At 40.1% G+C, this 24,490-nt stretch overlaps 1 protein-coding gene across 1 annotated transcript in view; it reads right to left on the bottom strand.

The window, feature by feature from the left end:
• luzp2 (leucine zipper protein 2) overlaps window positions 1-23,972 on the bottom strand; it is a 267,448-nt gene extending 243,476 nt beyond the window's left edge. The window contains exon 1 of the mRNA XM_033632390.2: window positions 23,767-23,972. Within this exon, the coding sequence (XP_033488281.1) occupies window positions 23,767-23,828 (62 nt within the window). The 5' untranslated portion in view covers window positions 23,829-23,972. The remainder of the gene's footprint in view (window positions 1-23,766) is intronic.
• Between the last annotated feature and the right edge of the window lie 518 nt (window positions 23,973-24,490).

The raw sequence follows: 24,490 nt of genomic DNA, 5'->3' as shown, positions 1-24,490 counted from the left end.
TGCTTTGAGGTTTTGGTTATTTAGATAATCTTTCCTGTGACTAAATATTATTTTAGCCCATAAGTCTTTCCAGTATTTCCAGTTTTAGATTTAACAAAAATGAAAATGTTGATGTGTAGATGTGCACATTTAAGTGCTAATCTTAATGTTTTTTTGTTTTAATATGGTGATGTGATAAGTGGTGGTCACACATGGTGCATTTTTAATATTCATATCCACTCGTATTTAAGCCAAAATAAGTAACGTTGACTCATTTGTGAGCTTGATCTCACAGGACATGTACTGCTAATACAAATGAATGTGGTCTTTACTCATTACTACATATACACAAAATATTGTCCACTGTGTGGTCTCAGCTCGGGTAGCTTTTAGATTAAATTTAAAACCTGGAGCAAAACCCTGGAGCTATTTTGGCCCGAGCCTTACCCACAGCAGAGCCACATCCTCCATAAACAGATATGTGATCAATTTTGTCAAATAGAAATCTGAGGTAATGTTACAAAAACAATAGAGTCTTTAATATTTGACCTATGTATTGGTTTTGTTGAACAAACCAGAGCTAACATCCATGAGAGTGTATTGTAGGTATTGCATTATTTCCTTGAAGAAAGAGTACAAATACACTGATTGGCTATAAATGCCACAAAGGAAAAGTGTACATACTGTTCGGGTCAAATTTGTCCTGCTTTGACATTTGCCAGCAGTATAAAGACCCTAAATGTCGTTCTTTTAGCCAGAATTTAATGTCTTTTCTGAAAGTGACCCAACATGCACAAGAAGAAAATCTTTGAAATTCTTTAACTTTTTTTTTTACAGGTGCTAGAAATGTTTGCAAATTGAGGCTGTTACAGGTTGAGTTGACCCAACTCTATTAAAATGGATTTAAGACCCATCAGTGTGGGTCAAATTAAGGAAAAGGGTGGTTTTAGGGAATCTTGACACTGTGCATCCCATGTCTGTCTATATTTGTTTTAACAGTAAAGTGGTGATAGAGTTCAAGGTGATACTTGATGCTGTCATGGTCTGACCGAGACAGGCACCTGTTGGTTTTGGACGTGTCATGGGGGAATCTGGAGACAGTGGAAGAGTACAACAGCATAGGCGTGATCACGGTGAACACAAGGAATAGAGGTTATAGGGCAGGGATGTCCAAACTTTTCTGAATGGGGGCCAGAATACATAATGTGAAATGGATGCCAGCTGCTTCTCACATCAAATGAGTTGTTAAAAAATGAATCCCAAACGTTTCATCTTTGACTGAAAAAGTATTAAACTTTGTACTGATCCTGAAAGTTGCTAACCACGCTGTCGTCTTTACGCTTCTTTGTTGTGGCCATGTCTGCTACAGGAAATATCTGTTGTAAGGTAATTAATCCTTTGCTTATTAACCATCTGTTTATTAAAAACACATTAGTTCTGCTAGTGTAGTTCCTACTTGGTGCATGTCAACAAAGCGTATGATAGTCCTGCCATTAATAGGTGAACAAAATCAAAATGCAAAGTGGTCTTTATTTCATCAACCAATATAGTGTGGTGGGCCACATATAGTATATTTTGAAAGACAAGCTATGGGCCATTTAAAACCAGCCTGTCACAGGGTGTCTAGTCACTGTGGCGAGATCAGTACCTGCAAGCACAAGCACCTGCAATGTTACAAGATAACCTCAAAATAAACTAATTAAAACAGATCAATTCCCTGAAAACCAACAGAGATCTAAAGAAAGGTTGGGGGGGGGGGGGGGGGATCATCAGACTATAAAGGTACCTGAGCTGCCATTTAAGGCACGACAGGACTGCAAAACAGGGACACCTCACTGCAAAGTGAGAAAACAAATGCAAGAGGTTGCAAAAAGTTAAAATACAAATTGCACTGCTTTGAATGCAAAGACTAGTTTGCAATTATCAATTTTTGTTTGTTTGTTTTGTCTGCTGGTTAAATTTTCAATTATTGGTCAACGGTTATAATTAGATAGTGGTTATTAGGATGTTTTAATGATTAACAGTAGCAGTGACGATGATATTTGATGGTCGTGATGGCTATAAGTAGTTATATAATAAACCACACAGTTCCAGAATGTTCTTGCATTTTGAGTTCCTAAAATATCCGTAAATCATGATGGCTTTTATGTTTACATGTCGGAGGTAAAACAGGACATGATATTATGTGATAGTAGATGTTTTTCTCCATAAATAAGAGGTGTAAACCCTAAAGGATACACTCTCCCTGCTCTCTGAAGGATTAATTAAGAATTAATCACCCATTTATTAATGTCAGATGGGCTATTTATACATTCGTAATAGATATGTGGCTCAAAATTTGTTACAGACACTTGTTATGAGGGGATTCTTGGTTGTGAAGGTGTAAAATATGAGCAGTATGTAATGGTTAATGAATTACTTTGATAATACTAATCAATGAGTCAGTGAAAATAAAAGACAAACTAGTACAAAATCAGCTTCTTCAGTAATGCTAAGAACATTTATGCTACCTTGGAGACTGTTGCCTAGTGAACAACCTTGTGTGTGCATTTCCAATTAAGCGTGCCATCAAGATGAAAAATGCCGTAATGACAATCCGTTTCCAAATATGCAACCAAAGATATCTAATACTCACATACTGTGAGATTCACATCTCTACAATAAAGGCATCTGTTTCACTTGCACATTAGTAGAAGTGGAGGTGTGATGTTGTTTTAGCGTTCCTGGCGTGCAGATAAGGGCATGGACAGATTTTAATGGATTTGGAGCAGAGATTTTCCATTTGCCTGTCTTTAACAGTATCCTGGAAGTAGGTAATCCCAAAACCCCGCATTCATCCTCCAGGGACTTTCATAAAGCTCATTAAATCAGCGTTAATCCAAACACCTGTCATCAAATGCTAATTTGCTAAACACGCCAGGGAGGTTGTTGGGGATAACTTATTTAACATCTGAGGTGAGTTTTGCAAATGTAGCTCCAGTCGCTTAATGCAGTTACAAACAGGAATGCTCTGTGAATTCTGATGTCAAGCTTATAGATTCAGATCTGTACTAAATGTCCCCAATAACCTCCACAGTCCCCCAACTCGATCTGTGTTTATATTAGAAGGGCTCCAGTGTAACTGTGCCCCTATTAGACAGATTATAAGATTAGAGACACATTAGAATGCATCTCTAATCCCACCAGTCAAGTCAGGACAGTAAGCGAGCCGAGGAAGAGCGCAGAGAACACAGGATCTGCGTGAACCAACAACACTGAATCTGTGCTCAGACACACACCATCACCACCCCGTCACAGCGGCGAAACGTCAGGTAGCATTCTAATCGTGATTTCCTTTATGTGCCAGCTAATTGCAGCTGCCGGGGTATAATTTCACTCACATTATGCTTGTATAAGAACAGGGGCTGTGTATGTCGTACGTACATCGTTATGCACGCACATGACCCTACATGTTTTATGCAAATATTCCAATGTGTGGGGCTTGCCTTTTATAAACTACAGCTCTCTCCCTTTTTTCTGTTTTGGTGTGTGGGAGCTTCAGCGCTCCTGGGGAAACGGTGCTTTGCAGCGAAATTGACATTCACTGGAGTGTGCCCCCCTCCTGTCATTTTGTCAACACCATCACTGTGTGGAGCTCAGCCAAGCAAGACATCTGACAGACAGGCAAATGGGAGTGGTGGACTTCAGCAACATAACACCCTCTCGCTGCCCTCTCTGTGCCCAGCAGTGGGGTTCAATGCACATACATACACACACAAAAGGAAGAAAGGGCACATTTTGTAACCTGGACTTCCTCTTTACTCTCTGGTAGTTTTCAGTTGTCTTGGTCCAAAAAAAAAAAGAAATGAGGGACAGACACAGATTGATCAGAGAGATGCAATCAGCAAGAGGGTGAGCTGCATGAGTGAGTTTCCATTTGTTGCCAAATAGTAAACCTGACACTAAAAATTGATTGGCAAGTGACAATAACCCTTTTATCCAGAAGCATCACCCGGAAAGCAGCGTTTCAGGGTCAAGAAATATGACTCCCTGTGCCATTGGATGTTTTTGTTTTTTTTTTTAATAATGCCAGGCTCACGATGGAGAGCATTTCTCAATCTGCTTGGAGAATTTCCAAACAGTTAGAAATGGCAAGTTGCTAATTTAATGCCATAAATGCACAATAAAATAAAATTTAAACAAAGGCAGAAAATATAGCCGCAATTTAAATCTGACGTTAGTTTCACAGTGGCCACAAATTCATGCAAATTGTGGCTCCTTTGACCGAAGCCTGTGGATTAATGACATCTCTGACACTTCACATTTCCTCAAGACGCCATTTTTCTTTTGCGGTGAATAAGCAGGAGTGTCAAAAGTGCCATCAAATCCTGAGGTCTGCAGGCATAAAATCCTCAATCAAAATATAAAACAAAAACATTTATGAGATAAACTGCCACCATGGGCACTGCTGAACGGCTTCGCTGTGCTAAATGCAGTGTGTCACTGCTGAAATCCTTCCCCTCTTCTACACACACACTGAACAACACACTTATCAGTCAGGTGTCATGGCAAAACACTGGAAAAACAGGGCGATAGGGGACTCAAATGGAACCAGCACTTGTCAGCCAGGATGGATCCTGACACCAGAATATGCTCAGGAAATGATTAGATAAAAATAACAGAATCCGCCCGGGCGTCTTCGAGGAGGTGTGCTGGCGGCTGATAAAGGATTCAGATTTATGTAGCCTTCACCAAAAGAAGGAGATATTATGTTTCTTGAAAAATGGTACATTGGAGCTTGGCTGTGATGTACAGTACACTCAGCAGAGAGCACTGAACAAGTATGGAGGGGTTAATAAAAGACAGGAAATGAAAAACACAGCACCAGTTTGGCAGCTCTATGTGATATCTTTGGGAATCAATTTCAGCTCTTGAATGTAAGTTTGTTTTGTTTGCCCTTGAATATTGACAGTACATCTCTGTCAGACACGGTTCCTGTGGCCTGCATCATATTCCAACATGCAGTATAGAGCAAGTGCCTGTGTAGATGCTGGAGCCTGTTTGTGTATTAGAGGAAAGAGCTTAGTAATCAAGTGGGCAACTCACATCAAATATGTTTTGTTGAATTATGCTCAAGACCACTGACAGCTGTGGAGTAAATTCTGGCAGCTCAGACACTCATCCAACCGGTGCTCTCAGCACTGATCAGACCTCAATTACTCAACGACATGGTACACGAAGGCTTACAGTTAGTCTGCTGTACTGCACCAAATTAATTTCAAATTTGCTTCAGTCTCAACAGCAATAGCCCATAAGGGACAACTGTCACAAAAGAGCTTGAAATGGCTCACAACAGTTCAGAAACCAAACTGTACCAAGAAGAGACTAATCTGATACAGTAGTGCTCGCTTCAAACAGCCTGCTCCGTAATAATTCCTACAGGGGGATGGGGACACGGATCCCCCTGAATGCTGTAAGACAGCAAATCCCCGCCCCTCAGTACTGCGCCGTGCTCACACAACAGCTGTATGCAGCAGCTTTTGGTGCTTGTTCACTTGCCTTTACAAACCTAGCTCTGTTTGGCGATATAACATTGTTAGGAGTTAAACAAAAGAAAGGTTGTCAAAAACTACTGCTTAAAATTTTTTTAATACATTTCCTGAAGCACCTTTATTGTTTCAGTCATCGGATTATCTGGATCAGCCAAAAGCAAATATCTAGAAATGGCTGTTTAATTTAATTTCCAGAAAAAAAATACTCCCAGTGTATTAGGTACACTGAGCCAAAACAAACACAGCCAACTTCAACAGCTCTGCATTTTAACCCTCTTTCATAAGGGTTAAAAATGTTCAGATTTTGTTGAAACTCTTTTAGAGACGTGTTGATTTGACTGCTTAGTCATTTTGAGAGAATGCACTGTTGATCAAAACCCAGATATGTCTGTTCTAGCATTTTTAAAACACTTGCATGCACTAGGGTTGCAGTGGTATTAGGGTTTATGTTTGCCGGTGGTGTGTCAAAGTCTAATTCCTTGTCAATATGCGTTTCCCCCTGCCTAAACCTCACACAAACCCTTAGCTCCAGTGATGTAGTGTAAGGTATAGGCAGTATACAGGGTATACCAACTTCTTCTTTCTGGCTATATATGCACCTATCAACCAAAAAATCCATTGGAATAAACGGGAGAGTGCACCCACTTCCTCCTCAATAACCTACTCACCTAGTAGTACACCAACCCCATTAACTACCACTACACCTCTGCTTAGCCCTAACCCTAACAACCAAAGGGGCGCTATGCATTAACAGAGAGGAACACTATTCCAAGGGGGTACACATTCTGTTACTTCATCACCATATGCTGACTTTTTGCTGGCATCATGTGTAGTTGTCTGGCAGATGAAAATATCAACAGCAAAAATGTCCAGTGAGAAATCCGTTCATCCATCCATCCATATTTAACCGCTTATCCGAGGCCGGGTCACAGGGGCAGCAGGCTGAGCAAAGTACTCCAGACGTCTCTCTCCCGACCAACGCTTTCCAGCTCCTCCTGGGAGATGCAGGGGTGTTCCTAGGCCGGATGAGATATATAATCCCTCTGGCATGTTCTGGGTCTGCCCTGAGGCCTCCTACCAGTGGGACGTGCCCAGAACACCTCTAATGGGAGGCGTCCAGGAGGCATCCTGATCAGAGGTCCGAACCACCTCAACTGGCCCCTTTTGATGCAAAGCCCAGAGCTCTCTCTGGATGTCTAAGTTCCTTATCCTATCTCCAAGGCTGAGCCAAGCCCCCTTCAGAGGAAACTCATTTCAGCCGCTTGTATCCGCAACCTCATTCTTTCAGTCATGACCCATAGCTCATGACCATAGCTAAGGGTTGGGACGTAGATGGGCAAGTAAATCGCAAGCTTTGCCTTCTGGCTCAGTTATCTTCACTATGACAGACACCGCAGACACTGTGTCAAACCACCAATCCATCTCACGCTAGATTCTACCCTCGCTCGTAAACAAGACCCTGAGACACTTGAACTTCCTTTGCTTGTGGCAGTAACTCACTCCCAGTTTTCTGGTGGGGAACATGCCATATAAATATATAAATTCATTAACAGCATATTAAATAGCCTAACACTGTATGATCTAAAATATATGTTGCCAAGACAACTTAATTATAAACTTAAATTATACAGAACAGATTGTGGATATTAATTACAGACGGATCTATTACAGTGCATCCACTGCCTTTTCAGAGCATATGACACATCCACAGTCTACCTCTTAGCATTTTTGGTGTATATGGTGACGGCATCACAGATCATGTTCTCCAGGAAGACCTGCAACACACCGTGGGTATGATGCGCTTCATTCCACCACAGCAAGCCAGACAGTGGAGCGCAGGTTTGGTGATTTACTGTGAAGCTTGGTACACGAGTTCTTTCCCTCCTTTGTCTCTGCCACTAAATGCCTGATATTCACTCTGTTCAATAGACCGTTTCTTCATTTAGCTTTTTTCAAGTCATTTAATTTTAAGTGTTTTACTGCTGTTTAAAAGTAGGCTATTTTGAACATATGTCCAGTAAAAGCATATAACTTGAGTGGTATACCAGTTTCACCGTATACTGTACAATGAAAATTGATGGTTCTCATACGGTGTACTTTCACTTATAAACACTATTTTTAAAAAGCATCCAGACAGAGAATCTCACCTGTGTGTGCACATCTCCTTTCCCCCAGAGTGCCTGTCAGTCTGTCTTTACACATAATTCCATTAAAAAAAATGCTTCATATTTCAATTTGAACATAAAAATGTTTGCTTCACCAATATAATCCTTCTGTTTTCATTCCTTTAAGAGTCACTGTATGTGATAATAACAATAAAAACTGTGTAATACCGTGTATCATCATATGCTGATATTTTCTGAGATGGTTATTATATTTTTAAAATGTCATACCGCTGCAATGCAAGCATGCACATGTATTTTCACTGGTAGATTGTTCTTGTAGTTTAACAGCTATGTGTTGAGATATAAATGAAAACATGACATTTGGGTAATTCAGCCCTTTTACCATATTGATTGGTTGAGATTAAATATTGTACTTTCTCAAAATTTACATTTTGATGAGCTGTTTTTGTTTTCTTGTATGTCTGACAAAAAAACTTTAATACCATCCTGTAAAAGACAAAAATGTTTTGGTGTTTTGAGGATGTGAACCTGCAAAGCTTGTGATAGCGAATGAAAATACTGAGGAAGACACTACATTGTTTCACCCTTCAGCCCTTCAGCTGTGTGGTTCATAACTCTGTGGGAACAGCATATCACTGGATACAAAAGAAATATTTTTGCATCATACTTATGAAAGCAGACCTAGGGCTACGGTTTGATACAATGTTCTCTGCAGGTGTTGGTGCATTTCTGTTCTTTACGGAGGAAAAAAATGAAATTCATTGACCCTGAATTAATAGCTGTGTGTCTGGACTGCATTATTTTGCACAGGTGTTCCTGGTATTGTGCAGAGCACTTCAGCTGAAATGGATTTTATGTCACATCTCCTTTTGTTTACTGACCGCTTATTATAATTGAGGTCTTGGTACAAATCTAATCATTCGCAAGGTTTTAAGTCTCCAGGCAAGTTTTGTTGTTAGCAATGAGTAACAAGTCTTTTTGCTTAAATTCCACTTGAGCCATCAATAGCCTATAATTTGGGAGCCTTAGCCAAGAATTAAACCTATTACCCTTTACTTCATAGATTTGGGTGGTTAGCTCAGGGGGGACAAAAGAACCTTTTATTCCCGTATTTACAAAACAGTGGTGAGGGATGTTTTTCAGAATGACAGACATCTCTTAGATGCTGCCTTGGCTTTTAAAAATGCAGATAAATCAAAACACATTTTAAATGATGGGGAGAATGATAAAGGAGCAGCTGCTAATGACAGCTTTAACAAAACAGAGTAGTCTCAAAAGACAGCAACAAGAGAAGTGGAGTAAAGACAAACACTGTGACACAATAAATATATTGATAAAAAGGACCGACCACTGAGCGCTCTGTGTTTTTCTTACATGATCTAAGCATTGTGTGTAAACCTGTATTATTTATGATCCACATCCTCTGTTCAATCCAAAACCAATAACTCACACGTTGTCTGATCGCTCTAATATTTTGTGTTTAATGCCTCTGAGCACTTTGGTTCATCCCACAGTGAGCCAATTAAACTGCAGAACAGAATGAAATCAGGGAACTGCTGGATTGCGGATGGTAGCTTAATGATTAGAGACGTATGACTGAGAGCTGAATCCCAAGAAAGGCTGAGAAAATAAAGGTGTGGAAGGTGAACATGTAAACCCCCCCTCTCCTTTGTTCTATCCCTTGATAACTACTGTAGAGGTAGTCTTGAGCGAGCACTGAAGTAACTGCTTCAGTGGAGCTGTTCAATAGCAGACCATGTGATCTGTGAAGGGCAGCTCCCCGGTGTGAAAGAGTGTAACTTTATGAATGTGAAACATGGCATTGCTTGCAAAGACAGTGTCTGCTTAGCAACTATAGTCTCTGGATAAATAAAGGTGAGGAGGGAAGAAAAAAAAACAATGACAGCTAGAAGGCAAGGAAACAAGAAAATCATTTCAAATAGCAGCTAACATTTTCATCTTTCTCGATCTGAATGACATTTATGCCTGATATTTAAACTCTGTGTACTGCTGCTATTGCAATCCATGAATTCACAGTGAATGTCTATAATGTTAATGACTTGCAAAGTAAATGTCAAAATGAATATTTGTGTATTTACATCATGATTCAAATCTAATATGTCAAGAGAAAGAATAGAATAGAATAGAACAGAATAGAATAGAATAGAATAGAACAGAAGAGAATAGAATAGAAGAGAATAGACTTTATTGTCCAGCCAAGGCAGGAAAATCATCTTTTGGATCACACAGAGATGTTAATATAATCAGAATCAAGGTTCACACAAATGCTTTGGAGCTTCAATCGTTGCCATGGTAATCAATATCCAAATCCGTATCTGAATGCTTCATATTTTTATTTTGTTTTACCACCAGTGAACTGGTGGACAAGACTGAGAGAAAGTGGCAAATTTCAACAAAGGATGAGGCCAGTGTCCTCAGCGCAGTCTGTTCTAGCAAGCCCTTCCAGTTTCGATTTTTTTTTTTTTTTTCTGTTTTGAGTCACTTCAATGCGTCACCTGACCTGGCACCTCTGTAACCTTTAATTAAAGGTAGGTGTGCTGACCCAAGTGTGGAAGACACCATGGGGTTACAGTCTTCAACCTCTGTGTGTTTGGTTAATCTTAGTTTATTGTCTGATGAAATCATTTAATACCATATTGATTTGAACTTTTTTCTTTTGTGGTAAAGGTCTGGTTATTTTGAAGATTATTTGTTTGGATGGGGATTTTTTATTTCATTTTGATGAGACAGTCAGGGCAATCAGCTTACTGTATAGCATCATCCCGCAACTCTCCATTTATCATCAAATCAGTCAACTCTTCAACCACCTGAAGCACCCTGGATCATCAATCAGTAAGTACAAACAAACCAAAGACAGTGAGATGATCATATCTCCCTGTAAGGCATCTTTGGGTGGCTATTTTAAACTTATCTAGAAGCCGCTATATAGTCATTGACCCAACAGGTGTGACAGATTGCGGACAGTTATCTGTGGCTAGCTACTTTAGGAAAGCATTTGCTTTGCATCTAGAGATGAGACTCGACTCGCAATGGTCCACATTATTCATAACTGACAAAAAAACTGCATGCAATAGTCCACCCTCCACCGTCTCTCTTCCCGCCCTATCTTTCTGAAACACACACAGCAGCGTTAAGTCGCTACTAAAACTGAATCTAATTCAGGTGGTATATTGTGTACGTTGATGTAATTTCTATTAACCCCACACCCTGGTCCCATTGTGTTCCGTCAAAGCTTTGAATATTTGTTGGTAATTTTCACTGAGGCTTTAAAACCCCCAAAATAATATCAGGACAGCCCTAACTGGAATTAATCAATGTCCTTGGTCAAACATATTTTCTACACAGATTTTCAGTGAACCTGTTCTCTCTGAACTTGCAGTCTCTTCACGTCATTGTGTTTCTGCATATGAAAGGCACAGGGTTTTTTTCTTTATACTAATAATGTATAAAATGTCATAGATATAAACATCTACTTCTAACCATGAGTTACCTTCCTACAGAATACAGCCACATATAAAATAAATACCTGTTAACAATGGCTAATGGTTGACATCAATTTAAGAGCCCTCTCTTAACACTGCCTGGAAATACAAGCCAGCATCATTAGGTAATTTGACTGCAATGATCAGTGTTGTCATTTAAATCATTTAAATTCTATGTAAAGCGTGTCTTATGACATTAAAACTCGGGCCATATTAAAATGCTGAATGATTCAGCTCTGATGCAAAATACTCCATTGGAATTTTAAAACAGTGTTGAGAAGTAGCAATATTCAAGTCAATGCACACCGCAAAAGAGGAGCTACAGGATTCTAACAGAACCCACTCAAACCACTTTTCAAATATCCAGCCAGGTTTCACCCCCAGGGCATTAAAATACTCAGCTTGGGAAGTACCCCCCGCATTGTTAAAGTGATGCTGAGGGCACCCTTTAGCATCTGTAGGAGACACATCTGGCTTTCACCCAACTCCAATGTAAACTCATCTGTAACATTATTAGACGTTCAGAGCAGTGGATGTAGTACAAAGTGTGCAAAGTCTGCTAAAGGTGAGCAGACAATAGGGGAGATGAATGGGCCCAACAAGCACAGAACTTTGACCCAGGAGACAGGTGTTCGTGTCCTGTGTGAAAGTAAAAGTCAAAATTGAGGGTGTTTTTGTCACTTGAGTCGTTAGTAAAGTGAGTGATTTGTCAGTTTGTCAGTCGCTAGTCAGGTGTTGGTCGGTCATTACTCAATCATTAATCAGTTGTTAAGTCCTATGAATCATTAGTCGTGTCAACCACAATCTTTTCTTAACCCTGAACAAGTGGTTTTGTTGCCTAAACATACCCATGTCCCCTCTTGGTGAAGTGACTCAACTCGACTTAAGCCCTGTTCAGACCAAAGATTCGCAATGAAACAAGTTGAAACTACTTGCAATTCGCCGTTCTGCAACATTCTAAAAACATGCCGGTTCACACCAATGCAACTAGATGAGATGGTGTATTATCTCTATGCAACAACTCTTTGTACTTCCGTTGTGATTTGCAGCTTTTCAGGTTTAATTTGTGGCTGAATATAATTTGTAGCTTCTTAAAACATGAATGAGGATAGTGATAGTGAGATACTGCTACAGTTGCATTTGTCATAGCGATGAAACACTGAAAAACAGAGACAGAATGAACATCAGATGGACTGCATTCACAAGAAATATGCCACCATAAAATAAATAACCAGTGCCAATTAATCAGTCAATGAGACTATGTGTGTGAGGGGGACATAAGCACATACAGTACAGCAAGCAGGAGCAGCGACCCACGGAGTGAGGACGGAAACAGCGTACTTGGCGGTCATTTTGACTTGACCAGCTGACTTAATTAGAAGCCAACTGGCTGTTAAAAACAGGCGACGTGCCTTACGTTCTAAAACCAGTTGCCGGTGTTTGACCAGCGGAGTTGCAGGTGACACCAACAGCCGGCTTAAATCGAGCTCAGAGAGGCCAGCTCACACCGCTGCAATTTTTCTCTGCAACGTTCTAAAATGGTTTCATTATCATGAATCTTTGGTCTGAACTGGGCTTAAGTACCTACGACCACTTCTGCATCAAGATCCTGCAACACAAAAGGCTGCTCTTCATATTTCAAAACTTGGTCAATTTGATGTTTGTTTTACTCGATGTGCCACAACCCTCATCTTACGTACAGATTTTGCATATCTTTAATTATTTACACTAGTAATGTTTATGCTGTTGTGAATGTGGTCAGACAATAATGAAAAAGAATATATGGAAAAAGGTTAGATGCATCAGGGTTTGTACTGGAACCACAGAACTATATTGCAAGTAAATCAAATTTTGACCCAATTGATAACACCTGTTGAACTTCAATAGCAATTGGAGCTGCAATAATTAACAGCTTCTTTAATAAGGTTCAAGGTTGAATTTCTGATGGATTATTTGTCATTTTTGAGCAAAAATGCCCAACACTCCAATATAGGAACTTGCAGATATCTCGTTTGATATCATTGTAAACTCAGTATTTGTGGGTTCTGGATGGTTGGTCGGACAAAACAAGACATTTTATGGCATCGCCAAGGACTCCTGGAAAATGTGAAGGACATTTCTCACCTCATAAACCCAGCAATTCATCAATTAATATTCAGCAGCAGGTAAGTATTAATCGGCAGTGAAAATAATCACTAGTTGCAGCTTTAATAGTAATCAGCCTCACAGTTATGACTGTGTGAACCGAGTCAGATGTTACCTGTCTTAGGGGCTCAGAGCCCATCAATAAATTAATGTCTGAACTGAACGACTGATATCAGGAGGTAGGAATAAAAAGACGAAACCTTATTTACATCAGACTGCTCTGACACAGACAGCGCATTCAAACTGAAATCATATAAAGCGTGGAAGATAAATACACTGTGACTTAAATCTAAATGCCATGACTGACATCTACATTAAAGAACATTTGAAAGGCCCCCCAACGTCATTCTACATACATGAGTGAATATTTGATGCTTTCTCCTTTAGCTTCAAAGGGAATAGCTGCTCGGTGGCGGTGACAACGACAGAGGCATTTTATATGTGGTGCCACTGTGACGAGGGATGCTGCTCAGCTTTTGTTTATTATGGTTATACATCTTGCACTTCACTGTAAAACAAAACACCAAGCCTTCCACTAATGCCTCATCACTGAAAGAACATGAGCGTCATGTTTACAGGGGCTGAGCAATTAAGTGCCTGCCAATTACAACAGTGACTGTGACAACCGAACATTAATATCTATACTGACAGCAGCCAAGGAGTGGAAGTCAGTGCTAATACAGATACAGGGATACAAGAGGCATAGCAAAACTATAGCTTCCTTAAATTAAGAGCTATGGTAAATTTAAGGTGCACTGAGGAGACCGCAACAAATGGAAGAGTCTCTCAGGATAGTGATGCTTGTTTAAGACCATTATAAAGCTATACTACTCAATATTTTAATATCATTAATGGATCAAATGACTTTGTGTAATGTGAAAGGTGTTAGGTCTTATAGTGATTAGTCCATGGGGGGTTATCATATAACTCTGCAGCTGCCCCCAGAGTGCCCTCTGGAGTGTTTTAGCATCTTTCAGCTCTCTGTTTTGGTTTTGCAGCTCTCAACTTCATCCCCAGGTGCAGCACGCAGTTGTTTTTAACAAAAAAGCTCTTAAAACTCACTCTACACTGCCTGCGCAGCAAACTAAGGCAGATTAAGTTAGTGATTAGTTGTGTGAATATCGGCCTGTCACACAGGCTTTGCAATGTACAGCTGTGGATGGGTCAGCACAATGTTTATTTTAGCCACAAATAAAAGTCCCACCTAAAGACTCAATATAGTCAGTCAAGTCAATAGTTTAAGTGTGAGCTATTTTTAAATATTGTCAAAACCAGACTCCATGTTCAGTGAGCTTGAATTACAGTTTTTCAAAATAATGTCGGGTGCCTTTGACGAGAGCAAAGACGGGGAATTGAAGCTGTTCAACAGGCTGTCTGATGTAAAAGTAAAGCGGTGACAATGCCCTCAGTACACAGTAAACTTAAACAGGTATGGATTTTTAGGTGGGAATTTTTTTAGGAGCCTAAAATACATTTTGCTTCTGCCCCTCATCCATAGCAGTACATTGCTTAGCTTCCATGTCAGTACTCCTGCCGCCTCTCCAAACTGGGGCTGTGCTGACTGACATCTACTGTATGTAGTGCACTGATAATGAGTAAGTACGCTGTGCAACCCCACTGAAATTCTTCTGTGTGCATTGTGTTTTGGCTTCTGCATCTGTCAACACTGTATTTATAATAACCAATAGAAACCAATATAGTTTTGATTTTGCAATTTAAGACTGAAATCTGATTAAATGTGTCCAATATTAGTTATCCAGTCTAAAATGATTGCTGTGGAAAATGATGCCCTGCCAATACAATCATCAACAGAATGCATTATTGACTGAGAGAACACAGAGGGAATAGCAGTAATATTGTCTATTTTCTGTTGCCACACAGGTTACGATGATATGAAATGTGCAGTTCATCTGTCAGTGTTACATGCAGCACTGTGACTAGAGTCTTAGCTGGTGATAATGTCAAGGCATGTTTGTTTACTGAGGATGAATGAATGTTTTATTTTAAGCTTTTTAAGATCTTAATGACAGGTTAGTCACGATTCACTCCATAAATTAAGCCAACATTGTACTCACTGTTAAATCCTTCATACGATTATTAATACTCTAAACGATACCAGCCTCCTAATGTCTGTTAATATGTGATTACTCCCTCACTCAGATCATCTTGAACATCCTTCACCAAGCAAATATTCAGTTTCTCGTCTGCCACATTAGAGGATGATGCCAATCAATGATAAAACTTTGTGTTCCAGGAAACGCGATAACAAAGTAATCTGTGACACACACTTTCAGTGTTTAAACAGTAAACACTGCTGTCATTTCTAATGTCTTCTGAGAGCACTAAGAGCAAAAGCACAGTACCTGAAATGTGGCCCTGAATACAAAACGTGTGGCTACTCTTCACCCCGCGCTGATCGTGGTCCTTTTAATTACTTTCTCATTTATAGGAGCCACCCAAGGTTCTGTTTATTGTAGCCCACTTCATTACTGTCATGTGGCCAACGTGGTTGCCATGGTGTGACCATTATGCCATGTCCTTTGAATTTCAATTATCATCTGCAGTCTGATTTTGTGCTGGGGACATTACCGGGCTGCACAAATATCATTTTCTCTCATCTCAAGGAGTCCAGCTACCCCTGAAAGTCATATTTATAACCATGTCTCTGCTCTACTGTAGATGCCATCTGATGGCAAGAAAAACAGAGAGCAGATGAGAAATCATTTTTTCCCTTCATGTTACATTCAAACGCATACAAATGCTTTATGTAGCATGGACACAATCGTGGCACAGATCACTGCTGCACATCGAAAGTCACTCAGAGGTTGCCTCTGCACGTAATTAAACAGATGCCCATCTTGTAAAGTGCCCCATCACTCCAGTTAGACACTTTTACCACTTTCCACCAAACTGCTGCTCTGCAAAATGCATAAATGTTTCCGCAAGGGTGTCAGTTCAAACATGCCACGCTTCTACGATGTCTGCCAGTATAAATAAAGCACCAGTTCATTTAGATAATGATGCAGCTCTCACTCAATAACCATCCAGACGAATGGCAACACAGCCGAGCCCCACTTAAAGGAGGAAAATATAGGTGAGCTGAGCACTCCATACTCATGTAGGTTAGCCTCATTTGGTATCATCAAAGTGCCAAACAATGCCCAGGGATAAGAGGCGGATGGTTTCCAATTAGTCATTATCCCCACTAACCATTTGCAGTCAATCAGTGTATAGATTGACATTAGCATCTCCCTCTGGTCAATAGTTAGGTCTAATCCCACATCTGCTCCACACTTGACCTCTAGTCAATTCTCAGTCTCCCAGTGTGTGACACAATGAGTCTCATGCAGCGACATTCTCTTAAATTTCTTTTAAATTTTCACTTAATTTCCTGTTCAGAAGAAGAAATAACAGAGGTCAACTCCAGGTGCACCAAACGTTCTTATCCATGCAAATCTGCTCTTACCCAGATGTGCTGAATGATTTAACCCCACCTGATCATAAATAACCCAGTGTTTCCGACAAAATTAGAATCTCTGTGTGGGGGTAGGTGACTGCGGTTGGGCAGCTGAGGTGGGGGTAGGGTCCCTGACCTGCCTGTGTGTCCTTGCTATCATTCTATATTGCCTCTCTAAATTCAGAGGCTTTTCAGGTCCATGGACACAGCAAAGACTGAACTCTTCCACCCCCCCAAACGTGGCGGTAGATGTTTAAACATGGCAGGCCGCCACAAATACATGGATGTGTGGGATGTGTGCAAAGACTCGGACACATGCCCAAGAGTGTCACCAAAAAGGCTGTAAGAAGAAGTTCTGCAGTAGTGAAATCGATGTGCTGTTAAAAAACGTAAACAAAGTTAACGTGATTTTCCAGCATGTCAGTACTGGTGTTACGGGAAAATCAAAAACCCAGCAATAGCAAAACATTTGCCATGACAGCAGCAGTGGAGAACGTATTTACAGGGTTCAAACACATTTCTACCGATTAATTTTCAAAACTTTTCAATAACTTTTCCATCGTAAGTAGTTTAAATACGTAGGCCTACACAAAGATAAAGCCACACATTACTTAACACACTCTTACCAGGCACTTAGGGATAAGCACACTTAAAGCGCTAGCTTTACTCATTCGCTAGATATTCTGGCCAACAACCAGCTGCATATGCCAATAAACCAGACTGGCACATGTGGGTACTCCGCAGAGCTTTGGTTACCTCGCTATACAACAGCTTTCCTGCATTATCCCATTTCCCTCCTGATGTGTGTTTCTTTCACTCAGAAGAGGCTCGACCTGAGCAATGAAGTGATGTCAATCTGATCTATGTGATCATGTGATACTAGTGACATTTCAACGGTCACGCAGTGCAGCACTAGACTTTTAGTTAGTAATATAAGGAACATAATTTGCGTAACCTCAGACATGTTTTGGGATTTTTACAGCATATTTTAAACAATGGCCAAAACAATGTATATTCAAAACTCTTCCAAACCATTTCCAGGCCTGGAAAACATTTTTGTATTTAGTAATTTCTTTTTTACTAAAGTAAAAGTATTAAAACCAAACCGTAAAAAATACTCTGTTACTAGTAAAAGTCCTGTACTGAAACTGCTACTTAAGTAAAAGAAAGTAATTACAATCAGGAAAATGTGTGAACTTACTACTCAGTTAATTAATCAAAATTATTAAAGGAATAAAAGCTTGATCCATGAAATATCTTTGCATGAAAGGTAATTAAATTATTATCAAAATAGTTGCTGATTAATTGTCTATTCAATCAACTAATTGTTTCAGATGCACTTGTATAGATTCATACAGTTTGTGCGCAAAAATACTAATTTGTAGAGCAGCTAGTTACTTAAGTTATCAAATAATTGTAGTGGAGTAAAAGGTACAGCCCTGCCTTCTGAAGTGTAGTGGAGTAGAAGCAGAAAGTGGTGTGAGAATAAAATACTCAGGTAAAGTAAAAGTACCTCAAATTTGTACTTAAGTACAGTACTGAGTAAATGTACTTAGTTACATTCCACCACTGGTCAGCAGAGGGAGCACTGTGACTAAAATTACAGTAATTGGGATCAATAAACAAACAGCATTTCTTTAGTCCACAAAATTAATAACACAATCATTAAAATTACTCTAAAACATATAATAATCTAAATTTGACCATCTGATATTCATGTGTCTTTTACAATGTTCCTCAAATGTAAAACTTGTGTTTCCTTGCATCTCACAAACAATCTGTGGACAGTGAACACAAGATATTTTTCTCTAGTCTTGGTTAAAGTGCTCTTGACCACTAACAGGATTTTCTCTTACCTAAGAGAAGAGCAAAAAATAAACCCGGTGAATCCGAGAGAATAAGGGGCACTAACAAAATAAGAACAAGTCATGGAAACGAACAAAAATAAGAGAAAATGTGTTGGTATATAGCTTCCTGTATGAGGCCCAATATTTGTGAACAACTTGACTCTGCATGTTTCATTTCAGCATTATTAAGAGTGAAACAAATCTAGCCTGTGAGCGCTCATTCAATGAGACATCATGTGGAGTTTCTCTCCGCCGCTGTACATCTTGATTGAATTATTTCACTGACACTTGTAAAGAAAGTATTGATCGGATGTAAATGATGATCTGCGGGATGTTTTCAACTCGGCAAACACGTGACGGATTGAGACAAAGGAGGCACATGCTGTTGTGATGAATGAGCACGAAGCGGAGCACCTTTCAGCGCTCCCTGATCACAGTTGCACAATGAGATGCTCCATCCATAAAAACAGTACTGTCAACCTGTTTTCATGAACATTAAGGTGTTTTTTTATGTAAATTATGACATAACATTTGCTTAATTGCTGAAAACTTCACAAGTTGATTTAAGGACAACACACTTATTACAAAAGGTTATCGTAGAAGGAAAACACCCAAGGTCAACAACATCTCACAGGATTTATTAAAATCCTTACCCCGCTTCGTCATTAATTGCTGCACCTCATAAAGTATTCTCCTTTTCATGTCTGACCGTATGTAGCATTAAAGAGAGACTCTATTTAATTTACAATATACTCATATCCACAGGCAGATGTTAAGATATAAAGCAATACGGCAGTGTGTCTGCACTCTACATATAATCCGAGGCTCTCTGTAGTCCTTTTAATTGCCGTCCAAAACACTCATAAATATTTGATGTTGTGGAGATCCCACCAGATATCACCGTTTCCGAGTCTGCTAAGGTAAGAGACATCAAAGATAGTGTCAAGAAAATGTGTCAAATAGGTTTCAAGAATACTCTGAAAGGGAATATTTGAAAGTGTAAAGAGGTGGAGCTGTTTGATGTGTATGGAGAAGAGAAAACAAGCCAAATGCAGAAGAGCAGCGTTACTGTAGTTGCCTCCCAACCCTGACCCAGGGGTGGACAGTCATATCTCATGGGACTGGTGTCAATGCGGCCTTGTGTTCTGCCTGAGTGCCAATTGATTCCTGCAATGACACATAGCCCTGCGCCATCATTATGTGGCCTGAGTAATCCATTCGATTCATTAAAACCAAATCCTTCTTAATCAAGCTCTCATATAAGCTGGGACCGTCACCACAATAGTTCATTTTACACATTTCACAGAGATAATTAGAAATTATATTCTGTAATTTTCAAAATGGGGAATTCTTGTAATATTTGAATGTTTTCTTAATGTTTATCAATGTTTTAGCATTCCTAATAACACAGCATAAGCCCACGAGATGCCTTTTAGATTTGAAGGCTATAAAACAGAATTAAGCGAAGACCAAAGGCTTAACTAACTGCTGCTATCATGCATAAAAATTGAAATGGTTCCTATTTCATTAATTCTCATTCCTTAAGGCGACTATCAGGTCACACAGTGGAGGTTGCAGTTAACATTTTGAAATGGATTCTCTCACGCACCACTGATGTGATGATAGTGAATCAAGCAAAGCGAGGCAGAACAGTGCGTAGACTAGACAGCTCGAGTCACTATTCATTTTCCCGCTGCAGATACACCTTGCAGTCAGTCTGTTCAATGTTACACTGGTACAACAAAAAATGAGGATGTCACAAATGATAAGCCTTGTTTGGGGCCCCTGACCTGCAGAACAACAAAAAAATATGACAAGAGCTTGAGGAAACAATCAACTCAGAAAAGGGTTTTTGAGTAGTGGCTAGATCAAAAGCAGCGTTCCCTGGCTTTGCTTTGGGTTTGATGACCAGGGGAAGAAAAAAATGACAATGAAAACTGAGCATCTCTGAAATATTTTGAGTTTGGAATAAGGTGCATCAAAGTCTACAATTCTGTGCTGTTTTTAATGAAATCTGACCATGTCAGCAATAATAAAACCAATTCCAAGTGCTTTACTGTATGTTAAATGCATGACTGCAAACTGGTATTGCCTCAGCAGAACCAGTCTGGGGCGGTGCTAGATTAAAAGACAACATAACAGGATAATGCACAAGCTAATTACTGCTGGCTATTAAAAGCATAGCTAATTCTATATATTTGACAGGAAGACAAAATATATGTCCACCACTGCAGGAGGAGTGGGACATTGATGGAGTGGACAGCAGTTACGTATCAACTAGTTTCCCTGTTCAGTGGTGACCTTTTATTGAATCTATCCATGGATGCTTTTAGTGATAGCACATTTTAGAAAAAGAAAAATCACATTAAGCTGTCCTTGTAGATGCCTTATTGCTTACTTTTTCATTAAAATGTAAATCTGGAGAATCTGAGTCCTGAGTAAAACCTTGTCACAAACACAGATGCTACCAGCCAGACCATTTTCCCATCAAGCCACTTCTTAATTGAGGTTTATGTCTCATACAGACCTCGTACAAGCAGAACAGCCAGATCAACATGTGACCTACAGTAATGATGAAGACATATATGTACATATGCAGCTCCCTCGCCAGAAGAAATTGGCATTATCATTTCTGCAAACCATGGATATGTTACATTTGCATATCATTATGCAGCGGATTCGATGAAACTCGATGTGTGGTTAGATTAAGGCACAAAAAACACTTGGTTATGGTTGGGAAAAGATCATGTTTTGGCTTAAAATACCTGGCTTTGGGCACATTCCGCTCTGGAAAAGCAGCAATGTCTCTGTAAAGAAACAAGCCACTATCCTGGAAGGAAATGCGTTGATGTCTCAGTAAAACAACAGTCACTTTTCATGGCACTATCCCTAAAAAACACCCACATTTGGGGGCTAAAAAACCACAGGAAACCCTGTGCCAGGTCCCTGAGAAACACTAAATTGGGGACTGAAAAGCCACTGGAAACACAGCAATGACTCGCTAAATCACGACCGGGTCTCAAACATTGGTCTGCAGTTTGGCAGGCATGTAGAAATGTTGATATGATACATATGAAGCACGCAAATGTAATGTATTCATGGTTTGCAGAAATGCACAATGCCAACATCTTCTCCTGGCAACTGGGCTGATACATAAATGTAATATGAAATGAAAACACCTGTCAGCATGAGTGTGAAAACCCCTGTCAGTTTGAGTGTGAAAGTTCATTGCTGATCTTGTAAACAAGCTTTTTCTTTACTTTGATCACATTATAACAACTGAGAATCTGCCCCCACTGAGGAGGAAGCTCCGGAAAAAGCCTGAGGATGCTGACTTGAAATTTGGTTGTCAAACCTATAGTATATTGTAATAAATATCCCAAACACCCCAAATCACAGCCTCAAACATGACTACAGAGTTCAATCAACAGATGAAGTAACATTTCTCAATTCACTGACCGTGAAAAGCATATTCATTATTTAAATCCCCCTTTGATTGTTGTTTCTTTTCCAAACTGCAGCGTTTTCAGATGCACCAGTCATAGTTTGTGCTTCCTATAGGCATATAAAGCAGATGTGGCTCTGCTGATCTGTTTAGGACCTAGCACTGTTATCTTTTTCTATTTTAAAATATAAATTAAGTTCAGTAGGTCACAGTTGAGGTATCACCTTTACCAGGAAAACCCCTCTGCCTTTCACGAAACGCAGCCTTCTGAGCCCATTTTTTGGATTGAGTTTAGAAATAAACTAATAAAACACTGATTATATCTGGTAATTACTTTTCATGACATTCCCCCTCAAGAGGTAGCATACAATCTGTGCTGACCTGCCAAATTACCACCGTAATGCCTCCCTCTCCAATTAGCACCCAAAAGATCACCTCACAGGCTGATAGGTGAAACTTGAACAGCATTTTTAGCTCCCTTGTTTGAAAAATAGCCTAACAAGTGTATCTGTATGTACAATCAAAAACATTAGACGGTGATAAAATTGACTGAATATTCCAAAGCTGTTGCCTGAAGGTTATTTATGTGTTTGCCCTACGTGGGCATTAAAATTGCAGGTGTGTTAAAGGGTACATTAGAGCTTAATTTGCTGACTACTGAATGCTGGAGGTTAATACATCAACACAGCCCTTAGTTATGACTCATGCATCATCAGTGTACCTATCTGGTATTGACAGATATGTAGGCAATAACCTTGACTTCTTTCTTTACATATTTCTATCTACATTATCTCCCGAAGCAGAAAGAACAATTCGTATAGTAGCCAGTCATGTGTTTGGACACACACCACGAATAGGTAGGTATTTCTCTATTCAGTTAACGACAGAGTCCACAGCCGTCGTTCTCCATGTGCACGCATTCCTCAGCAACTGCATTCAACTAATTCACCAAGAAAAGATGACAACAGTATCACAATGTTTTTGGGCACTGAGGAGAAAAAAGGGAAAGGCAAGTTTTATAATGCATGCCTTCCTGCGTGTGATGTCTCCATGGTATAGTCAAAGCCTTGAATTCCCTCTAACGGCTCTCATTAAGGCAGTGGTGTCAGGCACTGGCAGAGAAGGAGGATGATTTTATCAATGATTTAATTAATCATCAAAACTCCCCCCCTCTCCACACGTTCCCCTCTTATTCTTTCTTCTTGCCCATCACTCTTCCCCCAGCTTCTTCAGCTTTAAATCGCATGCACACACACACATATAGAGACACACACACACCTGCTCTTTTTCAAGACACTGCAACACAAGTAGCCTTGTCCTTTCTCTCAGTTCCCCTGACTTCAACTTGCTCCCTCCCAGACCAGCAGGCACCAAAAGTCCCAAAAAGCAATGTCACCACTATTCAGGAGGCATTGCATTCAGTGGATTACCACCACAAAAGGACAACTGTCTCTCAGCCTGCCCGGGACTGACAAAGATAATAGCCTAGTTCAACAGAAAAGCTCTTCCTTCCTCCTTTCAAGTCTTTCAGTCTCCAACATGCTTGGCACACAGAGAGCCTCTGCCAGGACGAATTAAGGCTTCAGTATTTGGCAGGACTGAATAGACCTTCAGATTAGTGATCTAAGATTGCCTATAGCACGCTTTGAACCTATACCCCCCCTTTTGTTCCAGAGTCTCTGGCCGGGTTAAACTGACAAAAAAACACCCCTCTCCCCTTATTTGTCTCTTACCTGGTGTTGAGGCTCAAAGCTGGACAGAGAAGCAGTAAGCAAATAGCTTGGATGAATTTCATAGCTGTCTCACACTCCCGTTCCTTCTCCCTTCTCAGATGCTTTTTGCCTTTCCCCCGTGTCTCTCTCCCCGACTCTCTAGCTCTCCCACTGGCTGCCTGGGTTTTTTAGCGCACTCTCATACGCACACACACGCACCCAGACACACAAGCAGCGAGGCAGACAGATGCAACACAGTGGCTCGGCGAGAGGGAGGATCTCTGGCTTTAAATAACACAGGGACACGGACCGACTTGCTAATGGAAAGGAGCGGGTGGGGCTGAAATCAAGAGAGGGAGATGTGGGAGTGATATGATGTCAGCGCCCGTGCAGCTTCAGCTATTGGTGAGAGGCATTCTTGCCATTGTTTGGTGCCGGTTGTTCCTCCAAACAATACCACGTCTCCATTCATTCCATTCTGCCTGTTTACTACCTGCAGTCTAACAGGAGGAGATACGGCTAAACACTCAGCAGGGAGAGTGGGCAGTCGCCAAACACCCAAGGGGTTAACAGCTCAGTAACAGCAAAGTCGCAGTTCAGTTAAGGCAAGACACTAATAGATTTAAAGTGTAATTAGTGACCAGGCTCTGTACTTCAAACTGAAGGCAAGGTTAGGCTGTTAGTAAATGAACAATGAAAATGAAGAAAACAAATCAATTACCTTCAATTATCTAAAGCTAATTCA

The sequence above is a fragment of the Epinephelus lanceolatus genome, chromosome 2, assembly GCF_041903045.1.
Source record: "Epinephelus lanceolatus isolate andai-2023 chromosome 2, ASM4190304v1, whole genome shotgun sequence".
NCBI lineage: Eukaryota > Metazoa > Chordata > Actinopteri > Perciformes > Serranidae > Epinephelus > Epinephelus lanceolatus.
The sequence above is the reverse complement of the archived record's forward strand: the minus strand, read 5'-3'. Positions and strand labels throughout refer to the sequence as shown.